At 48.1% G+C, this 15,659-nt stretch overlaps 1 protein-coding gene across 1 annotated transcript; it reads right to left on the bottom strand.

The window, feature by feature from the left end:
* Positions 1-375: 375 nt before the first annotated feature.
* Positions 376-13,125, bottom strand: Mon1a (MON1 homolog A, secretory trafficking associated). Its single transcript, XM_005074903.4, has 6 exons — positions 12,828-13,125; positions 5,130-5,268; positions 2,837-3,325; positions 1,446-2,211; positions 744-891; positions 376-643 (listed from the first exon to the last, which is right to left on the bottom strand). The coding sequence occupies exons 2-6, from the start codon at positions 5,254-5,256 to the stop codon at positions 503-505; spliced, it is 1,671 nt and encodes a 556-aa protein (XP_005074960.1). The 5' UTR covers positions 5,257-5,268; positions 12,828-13,125; the 3' UTR covers positions 376-502.
* Between the last annotated feature and the right edge of the window lie 2,534 nt (positions 13,126-15,659).

Below are 15,659 nucleotides of genomic sequence, written 5' to 3'. Positions count from 1 at the left end.
AAAGAACCAGTGCAAGCCGGGCATTGGTGGTGCACGCCTTTAATCCCAGTACTCAGGAGGCAGAGACAGGTGGATCTCTGTGAGTTTGAGAAAGCCTGGTCTACAGAGTAAGTGCCAGGACAGCCAGGGAAACCCTGTCTCAAAAAAAAAAAAAAAACAAAAATAAATAAAAAAAGAACCAGTGACAGAGCTGGGTGTGGCAACACACACCTTTATTCCCGGTACTCAGGAGGCAGAGGTAGGCAGATCTCTGAGTTTGAGGACACCTTGGTCCACACAGTGAATTCCTGACAGTAAAGGCTACATCGAGAGAGCTACAAAGTCTCAAAAACCAACAAACAAACAAACAAAGAGCCAATGATGAAGCGCAACAAGTGTCTCTCCCAAAGCACTTTAATGCACGCACCAACCCACAGTCCCTGCCTGCTGGCTGGGCAGGAGAAGCCAGCCTCACCTGGAGGCTCCCGTGGCTTCCCACGCCCAGTGCGCCTTCCCGCTTCCATCAGTAGGTGAGGGGTGTGAGGATGAAGAGCCGGTCTTCCTCCTTACGGATCCAGCGCATCAGCTTATGGATGGCACTGACAGCTGATGCCTTGGTCCCCAGTGGACTGTAGCACATGTAGAGCTCAAAGGCACCTGTCACCTGGAGGAGGGGGCAAAGGATCATCACCTGGAATAGGCATGCCTCTTGTGGCATCTACCCAGTATCTGTAGGAAGACCGGTTCGTCCAGGCCCACCTTACCCAGGCTAGGAGGTTCTCATTGGGGCCTGTATAGTAGATGGTCTTGAGCGGGCGAGAGGCATTGTGAGCACGGCTGTGCAGGTACTGGTAGAGGCCCAGCAGCCGCTCCTGCTCCTCTTCACTGGTGTACGGGGCCTCAATCTCAGGACTGCAGACGGAGAAGCAGGGACACAGAGGAATGCCTTTCACTGTCTTCTCAGGAAAACTAGAAAGATCTATTTCTGGACGGGGAGATTTTACTTCTCCCCAGGAGCTCCCCATGACAGGGCATTGTCTTCTGGCTACAGAAGACCACCCAAGACAGACTGGACCCTGCACCCACTGCCAGGTTCACAGTGAACCTTTGGTGACCCTTTCCTCGGAGAGGCTACTTCTGAGTTTAGGTATCTAACAAGAGTAGCAAGTCAAGAGTAGCGGTTTCCTGGGAAACCTTCTGAGCCAAAAGTGGGGGTGGGGGTGGGAAGACCCCCAGAGGCAGAGCTGCTCCACGGCAAAGGACCTGGGAAACCTCTATTCCAGATTCTTTCCCAAGCTGTTTCCAGGTCTACATAAGTTGAAGGAGAGAAGTGTATGCCCACCCAGTGATGCTAGAGGAAAATAGCCCCAGAATCCCAGTCAGTTTCAGAGCTGCATCTTAGGTCTCAGGACCAGCCTCCCCCCATCTCTGCATCCTTGTCTCCCTAAAGCAGTGCCTCCTCTCACCTGGTGAAGAGTCCCGAGCTCTTTGACTTATAGAGGAAGTGGCGAAGGTCAGGGATGCCCACTTGGGCAACGCTGTAGTACGGCGTGCGCAGCGCCTCCCGCAGGGCCAAGTGGGTTCCTCGCTTTCGAAGGCGTTCCTGGAAGCGGCGGCGGCAGTCAGAGACCGCAAAGAAGTCCTCACGGTCGGTGGAGACTAGCAGCAGGCAAAGGTCGGTGTCAGGTTCTAGGTAAGAGATGTGCGCGTGGAAGAAGCCGGCCGCATTGAACTTTGGCAGGCACACGGGGGTCCAGGCCTCGCCCTCACGGAAGGATGAGGAGGAACTAATGAGGTTGAAAAGCAGGTGCAGGTCGATGGGATGCAGGAATTGGTCCTTGCGGCGCACCAGCGCCACCAGCTGGTTGCGGGCCAGCAGAATGGAAAAGACCAGGCTGCGAGCACGTGCCTGCTGCAGGCTGGCACTCACCGTGTCCCGCACTGCCGCTGCCAAGGGCAGGCACCGCGCTGCGCCCAGCAGGAAACTGGGGTCTCGAGCCATTAGCTGCAGCAGGTTATCGGTGATTCGCTCCGAGCCTGAGAGCAGGCGCCGCAGGTCGTAGTTCTGCTTCTGCTGGAAGATGTGGCTCAACTGCGCGCCAGTAAGAAGGCTCAGGATCTGGTAGTAGATGTACAGTAGCTCCTGTGCCAGCTCCTGGGCCGACTGCCGTGTGCGGGCCACCGCCACCAGCACCAGAGGGCTCCGGCGCACGAATACTACCTTGTAGCCATCTGAGGGTGTGGGCAGGGGGTCAGCTTCAGCCCTCCTCCCAGAAGCCCTCCCGGATAGGCTTTCCCAGTGGGCTTCTCTTTCCAGGGTTTCTTTGCTGGGAGCTCTGAATTCAGTAGGGGCTTATTGGTTGTGGGTAGCCCTTCCCTGCCATCTCTCTCGACACACAAGAAGCTCTTCAGGAAAAAACATTCTTTCTTTGTGTCTCTGTAGCCCAGGTTGACCCAGATATACATCACCAGGCCCAGCTCATGAAAACACACTTTATGCTAAATGCTAACTCAATTGGCAAGGGATCTGGGATTAGTTGTCTTTTTTTTTCTATTTTTTAATTTATTCATATTTTTTTTGTCACTGCCCAGGGGGCTTTCATACTTTCCGATGGCAAAACTCTTGTTAGAACTGTCTTTGGCTTTCACTACAGCCCAACCACCTCAGGAAGCCGATATTGTTATCCTACGTTCAGTGTGAGCATGGAGGACTTTACTCAGGCAAACAGCACAACCCAGCTTTTTAGGTGTAAGTGTGTGTGTCTGTGTGTGTGAGTGTGCGTGTGTATCTCCAAAACTGGGTATGAATAAACCCTGCCACTGGAGCCTTCCCCACGACCCTCTTCAGGTGGCTCACCTGCATGGATGGAGCGGATGGCATTCTTGTCTGCCTCCAGGAAGGACACCAGGGCAACCATGACACCCATAGTGCTGGAAAGTGCTTCCTCAGACCCATAACGAGAATACACAGGCTTCCCTGCCTCACTCAGTACAAACACATGCTTCTGGTGGAGGCGCCATGCCTCAGTAGCGTCCTCGTCATCCCCGTCAGTTGAGCCCTCCTGAGAGGGCTCGGTGGCTGGCCGTCCGGCCGCTTCCTGGGGCCCCAGCCAGTCTTCAGAGCTTCCCGGAAGCATTTCCTCCTGCAGGTCACGGGCCACCCCTGTCAGCTGGGTGCTCAGCTCACTGAAGTCCTGGCTGATCTGGCGCATGTCTGTAGGCAGTGGCGGGGGACTCCCAGCATACTCTCTGGGGCTATCCCCAGAAGCTTCCCTGTCGTCTTCTGACTCTGTCAGGTCTTCATAGGAACGTGCATGGACAAACATGGCCCCCTCCTGCCCCGCACCTGCAGACCAAAGGCACTGGTGCTTAGAGGTAGCTGCTGGCAACACTCACCACTCACCAAGGAGATGCTGAGAGGGTCATTGCCTGTCTTGGTGGGGCCACGCTGCTGTCCTCCCTACCACTGTCTACCATGGATCGTGGATCAAGACCCTAAAGGTTCTTAGTCCTGAGGCAGCAGTGGAAACTGGTATCTGCCTACCCTCACTAACATTAACAGCTCACCCCCTCGCCCATTCCACACACGCTGGCCTTTATCCATCTGTGCTTGGGACCCCGCCCCCAACCCCTCTCCCAGGAGCTCTGCATCTGCCCTGTACCTGGAAAGGTGTCTCCATCTCCCATGTGGGTGGGTGTTTGTCACACTCCCGCTCTCACGTAAGATGTAGTTACTTATACACCTGCCCTCCTGGCCTCCAACCCCAGGTACTATCATTTTCTCTCTTTTGATTTCCTTTGGAACACTAACCAGTTATTGCTCACTACAATGGTATCCCCCAAGAATACAAGTGTAGTTATTTACCCTCTCCATCCACGAGGGAGGGCTACCATAGCCAGCCCCTGACCACTAGCCTGAAGCGTAAGTCTTGCTTCCTTCCTGTGTCCATTCATCCCGAGTACATCCAAAAGGGGCTGAGATCCTGTCTACGTCCCACTTTATCACTTACTGTCTCTACCCTCCGAGGCCTGTGCCATCTCTTCCTGGATTCTATAGTTAACTAGTGTCCAGCTCCACACTCTTATCTCCAGGCAAGCTTTATTTGTCAGAACACAAACAAGATACCACACAACACTAGCCTGTGGCTTCTCCAGGACAGGGGTCACATTGGACTTCTCTTACATATTTTTGAGGTTCTGGAATCTAAGGACTGAGGCATACTAGGCAAATACTTGACTAATAAGCTGAAGCCCCAACCCCTACTTTGCTTCTTCTCCCAGAGATACGGTCTTACTACAGAGCCCTGGCTAGCCTTAAACTCATTATGTTGCCCCAGGCTGGCCATGATCTCACACCAATCTGCCCCAACCCACAGGTGCTGGGATTACAGGTGTACACCACCATGTCCAGCTCTTCTTTTCTTTTTGAAACACAGTTTCAATTTTTATTAAAAGATATTTTAGCCAGGTGGTGGTAGTGCATTCCTTTAATCCCAGCATTTGGGAGGCAGAGGCAGATGGACCTCTGTGAATTTGCGGCCAGCCTGGTCTATAAAGTGAGCTCCAGGACATCTAGGGCTGTTACACAAAGAAACCCTGTCTCACAAAAAAAATATTTTAAATATAAACTTTAAGTAAGAGTGTTAAGAGAAGAAGGGAGGCCTTTTATAATTTTCCTTATTTTTCTTATAAGAGGCAGGTTCTCACAGTTGTTTAGGCTGGTACAATATGAAATGGCAAGAAAAGTAACTCTGGGAGCCGGGCGTTGGTGGCGCACGCCTTTAATCCCAGCACTTGGGAGGCAGAGGCAGGCGGATCTCTGTGAGTTCGAGGCCAGCCTGGACTACCAAGTGAGTTCCAGGACAGCCTCCAAAGCCACAGAGAAACCCTGTCTCGAAAAACCAAAAAAAAAAAAAAAAAAAAAAAAAAAAAAGAAAAGTAACTCTGCAGTATCCCTAGAATATGAGAAAATACCTAATAAATGAGCAAATGTACAAGTGAGTAGGAAAGAAAGAGTGGTTATGACCCCACTTCCCTCTGGAGGTGTGGCTGTTCCACTAGTCTCTGGCATGGAAAACATGGCCCCCTCCTGCCCCGCACCTGCAGACCAAAGGCACTGGTGCTTAGAGGTATGCATGCTCTGCCCATACCTGGCTCTGTGCCCTGTGTCAGTCCTGGTGTAGGGCTTTCAGCTCTCTCAACACTGTGGCTGTCGGAAGGAGCCAATGTGCCATCAGTGCATTCGCTGCTTCTCTTCCTCTGCATGTCAGCAGCCATCTTTGGGCTGTCCTGTGAGGGGGGGAAAAAAAGAGGCATCATGGAAGGCAAAGAAGTCAGGTGCTGGTAGACACCAGTGTGATTATTAGTACTAAGCTCCTTACCAGGACCCACTATGTCAAATCCCTGAGAAATGTCTTCTGGGTATTCTCTTATAAAAAAAATTAAGTTTTAGCTGGGCGGTGATGGCACACGCCTTTAATCTAAGCACTCACTCAGGAGGCAGAGGTAGGTGGCTCTAAGAAGTTGAAGGCCAGACTGGTCTACAAAGTAAGTTCCAGGACAGCTAGGACTGTTTTTAAAAAATCAATAAATAAAATAAACATTAAGTTTTTTTAAAAAAAGAAACTTTTAAAAAAATATTTTATTTATTTATTATGTATACAATCTTCTGCCTGCATGCCAGCAGAGGGTATCAGAACTCATTCAAGGTGGTTATGAGCCACCATGTGGTTTCTGGGAATTGAACTCAGGACCTTTGGAAAAACAGTCAGTGCTCTTAACAGCTGAGCCATCTCTCCAGTTAAGTTATAAGTTTTTTGTTTTTTTGGATATGGTAGCTGGTACCTCTAACCTCAGGACTCAAGAGGCAGAGTCAGGAGACTGCCCAGAGTACCAGGCTGGCTGCGGCTATAGAATAAAACCTTGTTTTAAAAACCGAAACCTGTCTCTCTCCCTCTCCCTTTCCTGGAAATTGAATGCAGGACCTTGTACATAGTAGATAGACACTTTACCACCGAGTTATACCTACCCATTATGTTCCTTTTCTGATTATAAAAAACACATTCATTGAAGAAAACATGGGAACACAGAGTAATACAATGAAATGTCATTTATTCTCTCTCTACCATTCCAAGATACACTGACAGTGTTAGCTGCTACTATTAATTTGTTGAAAACATTCTTTTTGCCGGGCGTTGGTGGCGCACGCCTTTAATCCCAGCACTCGGGAGGCAGAGGCAGGCGGATCTCTGTGAGTTCGAGGCCAGGCTGGACCGACAGCCTCCAAAACAATACAGAGAAACCCTGTCTCGTAAAAAAAAAAAAAAAAAAAAAGCTACTTCTTTAGAGCCAGGTGGTGGTGTTGGCAGGCAGATCTCTGTACGTTTGAGGCTAGCCTGGTCTACAAAGTGAATTCCAGAACAGTTAGAGCAGTTACACAGAGAAACCCTGTCTCAGAAAACCAAAACCAGCTGGGCATTGGTGGTGCACACTTTTAGTTCCAGCACTGGGGAGGCAGAGGCAGGTGAATCTCTGTGAGTTCTAGGCCAGCCTGGTCTAGAGAGTGAGTGCCAGGATAGACTCCAAAGCTACACAGAGAAACACTGTCTCAAAAAACCAAAATTAAAAAACAAACAAACAAAAAAAACTTATTTAGAGCTGAGTGTTCCAAGGCGCGCGCGTGTGTGTGTGTGTGTGTGTGTGTGTGTGTGTGTATGTGTGTGTGTGTGTGTGTGTGTGTGTGTGTGTGTGTGTGTGTGTGTGTAGCTGTATGCACCTGTGTGCTAGTGTGGGAGGCAGAAGAGAACATCAGGTATTTCATATTTTCTCAGCAAAACTAGACATGGTGGCGCACACCTTTAATACCAGCACTCGGGAGGCAGAGGTAGGTGGATCTCTGTGAGTTCAAGGCCAGCCTGGTTTACAGACCAAGTTCCAGGACAACTAGGGCTGTTATACAGAGAAATCCTTTCTGGAAAGATCAAAACAAACAAGCAAGCAAACAAACATTTTCTCAACTAATCTGGAAGCCAGCAAGTTTAAGCAGTCTTCCTTTCTGTCCCTCTTGGAGGTTTGTGAGGTTTGTTATGTATATGCTGCATCTCAACTCCAGTCCTCACGGTTTTGAGGAAACACTCTTCACCACCGAGTGATCTCTCCAGCCCCTGTCTGGAAATAATTCTGAGTAGCTTCCTTCCAAGCAGTGGTCCATTATACTAGCATCAGAACACTGCCTCCCACATGCTGCAGCATGGGAAAACACAGCTAGAAGACTATGTGTAAGCTCTTAAATACTTCAGGGTCAAAGCTGTCTAGAGTTAGTGTCATAGCCAAGGGAGCTGGGAAATGTGGAGAGTCCACAGACAGCTGCTAAGCAGTAAGGTTTCTGTCCAGCATCTCTATTTCTCCTATTCTCTCTGGAATCTGATGTAACACCAGATCAGTGACCCCCAGATCAATTCACCTCATCCCTGAACAGTAATAAAACCCCGATATATCCTCATCCTCTCCCCTCCTTTGCTTCCCTCCCCCTTCTGTCCCTTGTCTTACCTTTTTTACTTTTCTCGACAGTGTCTCACTTTATAGCTAAGGCTTCTCTGCTGTCCTGAGGTTCACTATGTAGTGCAGTCTCCCCCCAGTACTGGGATTACATGTATATGCAACCAATCTTGGCTTGCTTTTTCTCTCCTAAAGCACTTTCCACTCTGGGCTTCTAGCGCACCATCCTCTTTTCTTGGTTCCCCTCACGACATCATGAACTACCCATCTGTTTCTTTTTTACAGTTCTTATTAGAGGGGCCCAGAGTTCTGTCCTAGCTTCTCATCTGTCTTCATTCAATGCCTTTGGGATCTCATTCTGGTCTCATAGTTTTAAACTACCTCTCTACACATTAATGGATCCAACTTTTATTCCTAGCCCCAATGTTTCTTCTATTTGCAGGAGGCATACACACATAACTGTCTGGTTTGTTATCTTAAGGTTATACACCCCAAACCAAGATCCCAATCTACCTTCTCTTTAAAGGCTGTTCCTTGCTAGGTATGGTGGCACACACTCAGAATCCTAGCACTTGAGACTTGGAGGCCAGAGGCTCTGGATCTCAAGGTCATTCTAAGCTACAAAGGAAGCAAGTTCAAGTCGAGTCTTGGTTAAATGAGATCTTTTCTCAAAACAAACAAACAAACCAATGGGGAGAAATGGCTCAGCAGTTAAAAATATTTATTGCTCTTCTAGAAGATCCAAGTTTGGTTCCCAGCTCCATGTAAGACCCATAACTGCCTATAACTCCAACTCCAGGAAACAGATTTCCTCTTCTGATCTCACAGGCATTCACACAAGTGGCATACATTCACACAGACATATACACATGAATAAAATAAAAGAAGTAAATCTTTTAAAAATTCAAACTAGCAGGGACATCAGGGATGGCTCAGTCCATGAAGTGTTTGCCTTGCAAGCAAGAAGATATGAATCCCATCGCCAGAACAGACGTGAGGACCAGGTTTGGTGCCACCTGTGATCCCAGTACTGTGGAAGCAGAGACAAGAGGATGCCTGGTACTTGCTGGCATAGTGAGTTTGATGTCAGTTTGGTCTATATGAAGTTCTGTCTTTGAACACAAAACTGAGCATTGTGGTTCAGGCCTATAATCCCAGAGCTTGGTAGGCTAACGCAGGAAGGTTGTTGAAAGATTAGGGCTAGTCTGGACTACAAGACGAGACCTTATCTCAAAGACAAGCAAACAGCAGGGCATGGGGGCTGTAGCAGAGTTCCATCTTCAGCTCTGCATAAAACATGACATAGTGACATACACTTGTAATCTTATCACTTGAGAGGTAGAGGCAGCAGCTTGGGATACTTGGGACACATGAGGACCTATCTTAAAAAATAAAGTGTAACGTGGGCAGAGGTTGTCATTGTGATGCATATCTACAATCCCAGAACTTCAAAGGGTTGAGGGAAGAGTGTCACCACCAGTCACGAGTTTGTGGCCATCCAGAGCAACATATTAAAACCGAGACCAGCCTAGCTAGAGTCTGAACAAAACCAAAATTAGGGCTTAGGGATGAAACATGGTTTATAGAGTGCTTGCCTATAATGCAAAAAGCTCTGGTCCCTGCCCTGCACTGTATAAAACCATGTATGGAGCCGGGCATTGGTGGCGCACACCTTTAGTCCCAGCACTCGGGAGGCAGAGGCAGGCGGATTTCTGTGACTTCGAGGCCAGGCTGGTCTACAGAGCAAGTTCCAGGACAGCCTCCAAAGCCACAGAGAAACCTTGTCTCAGATAACAAAACAAAAACAACAACAACAACAAAAACCCAACATGTATGGGACTGGGGAGAGAGCACAGTTGTTAAGTGCTTGCCTGGTAAGCATAAGGACCTGAGTGGATCAGAGCACACACTTCTCTTAGAGAAGACTTGGGCTTGATTCCCAGCTCCCGGACTAGGCAGTTCACAACTTCTGTGACTCCGGTTCCAGTAGATTCAATGTCCTCTTCTGCCCTAATCAGGTACTTCACTCATGCACAACTCTGGCCCCATTCACATATACATATAATTAAAATAAAAAAATACAATCTTAAAAATGAGTAACTAATGTAACTAGTGGGAGGAAGACAGTAAGTGGTTCCTTTCACAGGGTAACTTATCAATGTTAAATGGTAAACCCCTATATACAATAGTTGACCATTTCTTTTTTCTTCTCTCTTTTTTTTTCCCCCAAGACACAGTTTCTCTGTGTACCCTGGCTTTCCTGGAACTCACTCTGGACCAGATTGGCCTTGAACCCAGAGATCTACCTGCTTCTACCTCTTGAGTAATGGGAATAAAGGTGAGTGCCACCACACTGGGCTCAGTAGTTAACCATTTCTTATCAATTCCATGACTATCTGACTGGTCCAAGACACCATTATCTCTCTAGCAAATTATTGCCACAACCTCTTAACCAGTCCTAATGCCTAACCACCACTTCTGTCTTTGCATTCAAGGTGAGCTTCTTTTTTTGTTTTTATTTTGTTTTTGTTTTTGTGGTTTTTCAAGACAGGGTTTCTCTGTGGCTTTGGAGGCTGTCCTGGAACTCACTCTGTAGATCAGGCTGGCCTCGAACTCACAGAGATCCGCCTGCCTCTGCCTCCCGAGTGCTGGGATTAAAGGCGTGCGCCACCAACGCCCAGCCAAGGTGAGCCTCTTGAAACAGGTCGGGTCTCAGCATGCCTTTGTTCACAGTTCTCTAACACTTGCTCCGATGGCACACAAGGCCTTTCCTCCTTTATTTCCCCAAGGTTATTTTCTACCCTTTCTTCCCTCCTCTTCTCTTCAGCTCATTCTGAAGACCTCTTCACTTAACCTTTGCCCCTTCCTCTACTCTCACCCAACTTCATTTATAGCCCTCCTTCCTAGGCTAGTACATGACTCATTCCCTCACTTCAGGCTGCTGCTGGAGTACCTCATCAGAGAGGCTTTCCAGCAATACACCTGTTCACCCTGATTTTCTCCTAGAGTGAAGGTCACACTTCCTGTGACCTGCTACATATGAGACATATGCAGGAGGAATTAAAGCAACATTTAACAAAATCTTTGGAGGAGAAAGAAAATAAAAGGTCTGTGATGAACGCCAAGTTCAAATGTGCCCAGGATCAGGCAAGAAAACCCTTGTCTTGTAGAGACAGCTTGTCTTTGGAAGTAATCAAGAAAACAGCTCTGTAGTTAGAGGGACTGGTTTTACTGGTCTCAGTTTTCTTTTTTTTTTTTAAGATTTATTTATTTATTTATTATGAATACAACATCTTGCCTCCGTGTATGTCTGCACATACCAGAAGAGGGCGCCAGATCTCATTACAGATGGTTGTAAGCCACCATGTGGTTGCTGGGAATTGAACTCAGGACCTCTGGAAAGAGCAGTCAGTGCTCTTAACCTCTGAGCCATCTCTCCAGCCCCCTCAGTTTTCTTTCTTAACAAATGGTATGGAGTGGAAGCCGGATGGTGGTGGCGAACGCCTTTAATCCCAGCACACAGGAGGCAGAGAGGCAGGCGGATCTCTTGAGTTCAAGTCGAGCCTGGTCTACAGAGCGAGTTTCAGGACAGACAGGGATGCTACACAGAGAAACCCCGTCTGGAAAAATAAAATGAATAAATAATAGTATGGAGTGGAGATGTCCTTCAAACAGTTGCCAGTGATTTATACAGTAATAAGGATTAAATGAGGTAATACATGTGATCTGGCTACATAGAGTAGGTATGTTGTATACTCAGCTGCTTTTATTAACACATTGTGCTCATTGTTAGCATTCAGACTGCATGTGCACACAGATCCAGTGGTCTCCGTCCTGCAAATCAATCCTTTGGGAATGTTCTCAGTGAGCCAGGGTCTAATGAATGTCCTTAGGAGGCCAGGTGAGCTCCAGCTTGACCTCATGTCAGCCAAAGAGCCATCCATTAGTCTCCACTTCAGAGACCAAGAAAACGGGCTGATCTCTGGTTGTGCAGTTCCAGAAACAGGTTGCTAGCTCTCTGCTGCTCCTATATATCTCTACCAAGTTTACCTCCTAGGTCTGCATAATGAACGCCCCTTTGTGGTCTTAAAGATCCAAACAAGTTCTACACCAGCTTCCCTGTCCCGAGGGCCCACTCTGTCAGTATGCCTTTTGTGCTTCCATTAAAGGAGTTCTGAGTTTCCCCAGCATGGTACCTGCATGGGGAAGGGAGCAGGGTCAGATATCTAGAGCTAGCAGATGCTTTTTTCACAACAGTCCCTCTGCTATGAGAGCTCATATAGCATCTTTGTCCTCTCCAAGGTCAGTGTGGGGTTCCATCCAGAAGGCCTGGTGAAGCAATCAGCTTTCTGGACAGCCAGCCACTCAGGCAGGAAGGGTGAGTGGATCAGGTAAAGCCCACCTCCCACCTCGCCTGGAGCTCTAACTTTTGCCACTGATGCTCCTGGGAAGCTGGGCCCGAAGCAGTTAGGTAAGAGGTTTCTCAGACCAGCCCAGGAAGTCTCTACATGAATACTTTTTAGGCAGCTCCTCTAAATGTCCCCAGGGCATGCAACTTTTCCTAGAAGTGCCCCTGCAAAGCCTGGGAGTGGTCACCGATGGAATTGGTGTTATCCCTCCTACTGTTCCTCCTCCCCCTCAGAGGGCTCCTGAAAGGGGAGGGTCTTGCAAAAGTCCCATTTCACTGGCTCCTAACTACCTTGATCCTTCTTCCTGTTCTGACGGTGCTTCACCTTTGGCCTAGACCCTTTGGTCCGTCTGGGAGGAGGCTGCAGAATGTCTGACAGAAGGGCCCAGTTGTGTTGTGGGTGCTTTAGCAGGACGCCTACTCTACACTGAGCCTAGCCTGATCCTGGTCACCTCTGGAGGCCACTCCCCTTCCTGACAAAGGCTGCTCACATTTCCCAAGCAAACTCCAGCCCAGCAAGAGTTGGCTCACCTAGTGTAAGGACAGCCTAGTTATCTGAGCCAGGACACCCTTGAGAATGAAATCTCAAGACCGAGACCCTTCCATAAGCTGCCTCGCTCACTCCATTTCCCCTTTGTCGCTTTTTAAGAGAACTCTGATGGCCGAATACGTCCGAATTGGTGGTTGATGTATTAACCAGCTACTGCTGCCTATGGGACGGACATTGATCTCTCTTAAAAAAAAAAAAAAAAAAGAGTTCTCGCCTCATCTTTCGTATTGCCCAGTTAGAGCCAGCCGGCTGGAAGACCCCAAGGAGACACAGTACTCCTAACCGTGCAGTAGATGGCCGGGACCCCCCAGTTTTCAAGCCCCTCCCTCTAAAGATGACAGCTTGCCCGCCTCTCGCCGCCCCCAGGCCACGTGGGTTGGCAGTCGAACTCACCTGTTTCTTGGGGAACACACGACCTAACGAGGAAGGTGCCAGTCACTGCCCTCTGCTAGACCCCTGGGCGGATATGAGCGTCCAGCCGTGCCTGGCCTGAGGCTGCAGCTTCGCGGGGCTACCGCCCCTGGAGGATACAGACATGGCCACAGCGGAGGAACCGATCTCTCCTGCCGACCCTTAACCGGCCACCGGCGCAGGAAGACAGCTTTCACCGGCCTCTGGTGGCAGAGGCCCGGTTCCAGCCGCTTGGCCAGTCCCAGCCCGTTCCTCGGTGCATTATGGGAAATGTAGTTCGTAGCTCTCGCAGTCTAAGCACTGCAGGAGCGGTTCCGGGCTCCGGAGCCCGGCAGAGCCAGGGGCGGGGTCTGACCTAGGTCCCGGGTTGCCTCACCTGGCACCGCCTTCTTCCGTGTCTTAGAGGCCGGTCCCGCCCCTTTCCCCAACACAGCCCTCTAGAGGTTTATTTCAAGGGGCTGTAGAGGACGTCGGTATTTCCCCGCTGATCGTGGAAGGAAAATGCAAGTTTAGGGAGTTAGATAAATGTCATTAGTGAGCCCATCCACACTGACTGTAAAGGATGTGGGCATATCGAAAGGCGCACAAATTGTTGCTGCGGGGTGATGGTGGTGCGCGTCTTTGATCCCAGCAGAGGCAGGGGATCTGTGTGAATTCGAGGCCAGCTTGATCTACAGAGTGAGTTCCAGGACAGCCACGGCTACACAGAGAAACTCTTGTCTCGAGAAACGCCCCCCAGTTGTTTTTTTTTAAATGTTGCTGACCCTGGTCTCACTATATTAGTGTAAGACTTTAGAAGGCACAGTTCTCCACGCTTCGCATAGACTGACCTGGGAGCTTTTAGAAACCATTAATACCTGGACACCACCCTTAGAGATTTTTACTTAATTGGATGAATGTGGGGTACTAGGCATCGGATTTATTGTTTAAAACTCCCAGGTGATTTCTAAGGGCAAGGAACCACCTCTTGTAATTAATTTCCTAGACACAAAGTAACGAAAACAGGAAAACAAGTTTTCCCAGCAGCCCTTACTTTTGGCGAACAGTTTAAAGAAGCAAAATAAGGAGATGGCAATAGTGTTATTCATATTTCCTCTGAAGCAATCTGCTCACTTCTTTAACTTCATGGTTAATTATCCCAATAGTTCTGGGATCCTTCCTTGCTGCTGGACAAGCACCTTTAGGTGGTGGGTCCCCTGTGGCTCACTCAGTCCTATCCAGAATTTTTTCTCATGCCATTCAGAACCTGACTCACAATACTGGCATATGTATGACTGACATGGAGGCAAAGCTGTAACCTCTTACTTATGACTTAGCATAGGGTTAATAGAACCTTGCATGTTGTATAAGGGGAGCTTACCACGTGAGAAAGAGTTCATTCCCTTGGAATGGAGACAGAGAGAAGGAAAGTGGAGCTTCTCAGGTCTCCACAGGATTGGAGGATTCCCCTCAGGCTAGTTCAGGTTTCCAGGTTCCCTATCTTGAGTCAAATATCATTTATACAGTTTTGTTCTGTATTCTTCATTTCATATTATTTCATTGTAGGAGTGTGTTCCATGTTTACACTGTGTAAAGATGAGTCACTGTGATTGGTTTAATAAAAAGCTAAGTGGCCAATAGCTAGACAGGGATGATAGGTGGGATTTGAGAGAAAGAGAGAGAGAGAGGCAGAGGGAGGAAGGGAGGGAGGGAGGGAGGGAGGGAGGGGAGAAACTGAGGCTTGGAGAGAGATGCCAGGAGACACTGAGAGGAAACAATGCCATATGATAGAACATAAATTAAAATAAATGGATTAATTTAAGTTATAAGAGCTAGTTAGGAACAAACCTAAGCTGTAGGCTGAGCTTTCATAGTTAAATTTCCATTAATTAAATTTCATAATCTGTGTCATTATTTGGGAACTTGGTGGCAGGATAGAGAAAGACTCATTACATAGGAGTCTAAGGCAAGAATTTTCTTTGTGTGATGATGGGGATTGAACCCAGGGCCTAACACATGCCAACTAATATTCCACCATTGAACCTCAGCCCTAATTCTAGAACAGTGGTTCTCAACCTGTGGGTCTCAACCCTTAGGTGTGGAAAAGCAAATATTTACATTACAATTCATAACAGTATCAAAACTGCCGTTATAAAGTAGCAACAAAAATCATTTTATGGTTGGGTTCACCACAACATGAGGAACTGTATTAGAGGGTCTCAGCATTAGGAAGGTTGAGAATCACTGCTCTAGAAAATTTCTTTTTCTTTTTTGTTTTTTTGTTTTTGGCTTTTTTTTTTTTGAGACAGGGCTTCTCTGTGTAGTCCTGTCTATCTTGGAACTCACTCTGTAAATCAGACTGGCCCCAAACTCAGAGATGCACCTGCCTCTACCTCCCAAGTGCTGGGATTAAGGGTGTGCACCACCACTGCCCATTTCAAGAGTCTCATTCTTTTGTGTGTGTGTGTGTGTGTGTCTGTGTATGTGTGTATATGTTTGGTGTTCATGTTTGTGCACATATGTATGGGAATATGTACAGGTGTGTGTGTAGACCTGAGGTCTACGTGGATGTTATTCTAATTAGCTCCAACTGTCACGTTGACACAGCCTACAGTCAACTGAAAATCGAGTCTCAATGAGGACCTCCAAGATCATATTGACCCATGAGCATGTCTGTAGGGAATTGTTTTCATTGTTAATTGATGTAGGAATGCCCAGTCCATTGTGGTTAGTACTATTCCCTGGGCAGGTGATCCTGGACTCTATATGAAGGCTAACTAAGCATGGTTTCTGCTTAACTTCCTGCTCTGACTTCCCTCAAGGATTAACTGTAAC

Source organism: Mesocricetus auratus, unplaced genomic scaffold (genome assembly GCF_017639785.1).
Source record: "Mesocricetus auratus isolate SY011 unplaced genomic scaffold, BCM_Maur_2.0 Super-Scaffold_100691, whole genome shotgun sequence".
NCBI classification, from domain to species: Eukaryota; Metazoa; Chordata; class Mammalia; order Rodentia; family Cricetidae; genus Mesocricetus; species Mesocricetus auratus.
The sequence above is the reverse complement of the archived record's forward strand: the minus strand, read 5'-3'. Positions and strand labels throughout refer to the sequence as shown.

What these genes read in the sequence shown, in the direction of transcription:
- Mon1a (XM_005074903.4), bottom strand. Translation starts at nt 5,256, where the DNA reads ATGGCTGCTGACATGCAGAGGAAGAGAAGCAGCGAATGCACTGATGGC. An exon ending in AGCTCGGGACTCTTCACCAG is followed by an intron (nt 892 to 1,445) that starts GTGAGAGGAGGC and finishes CTCCGTCTGCAG; the next exon opens with TCCTGAGATTGAGGCCCCGT. An exon ending in ATGAGAACCTCCTAGCCTGG is followed by an intron (nt 644 to 743) that starts GTAAGGTGGGCC and finishes CCCCTCCTCCAG; the next exon opens with GTGACAGGTGCCTTTGAGCT.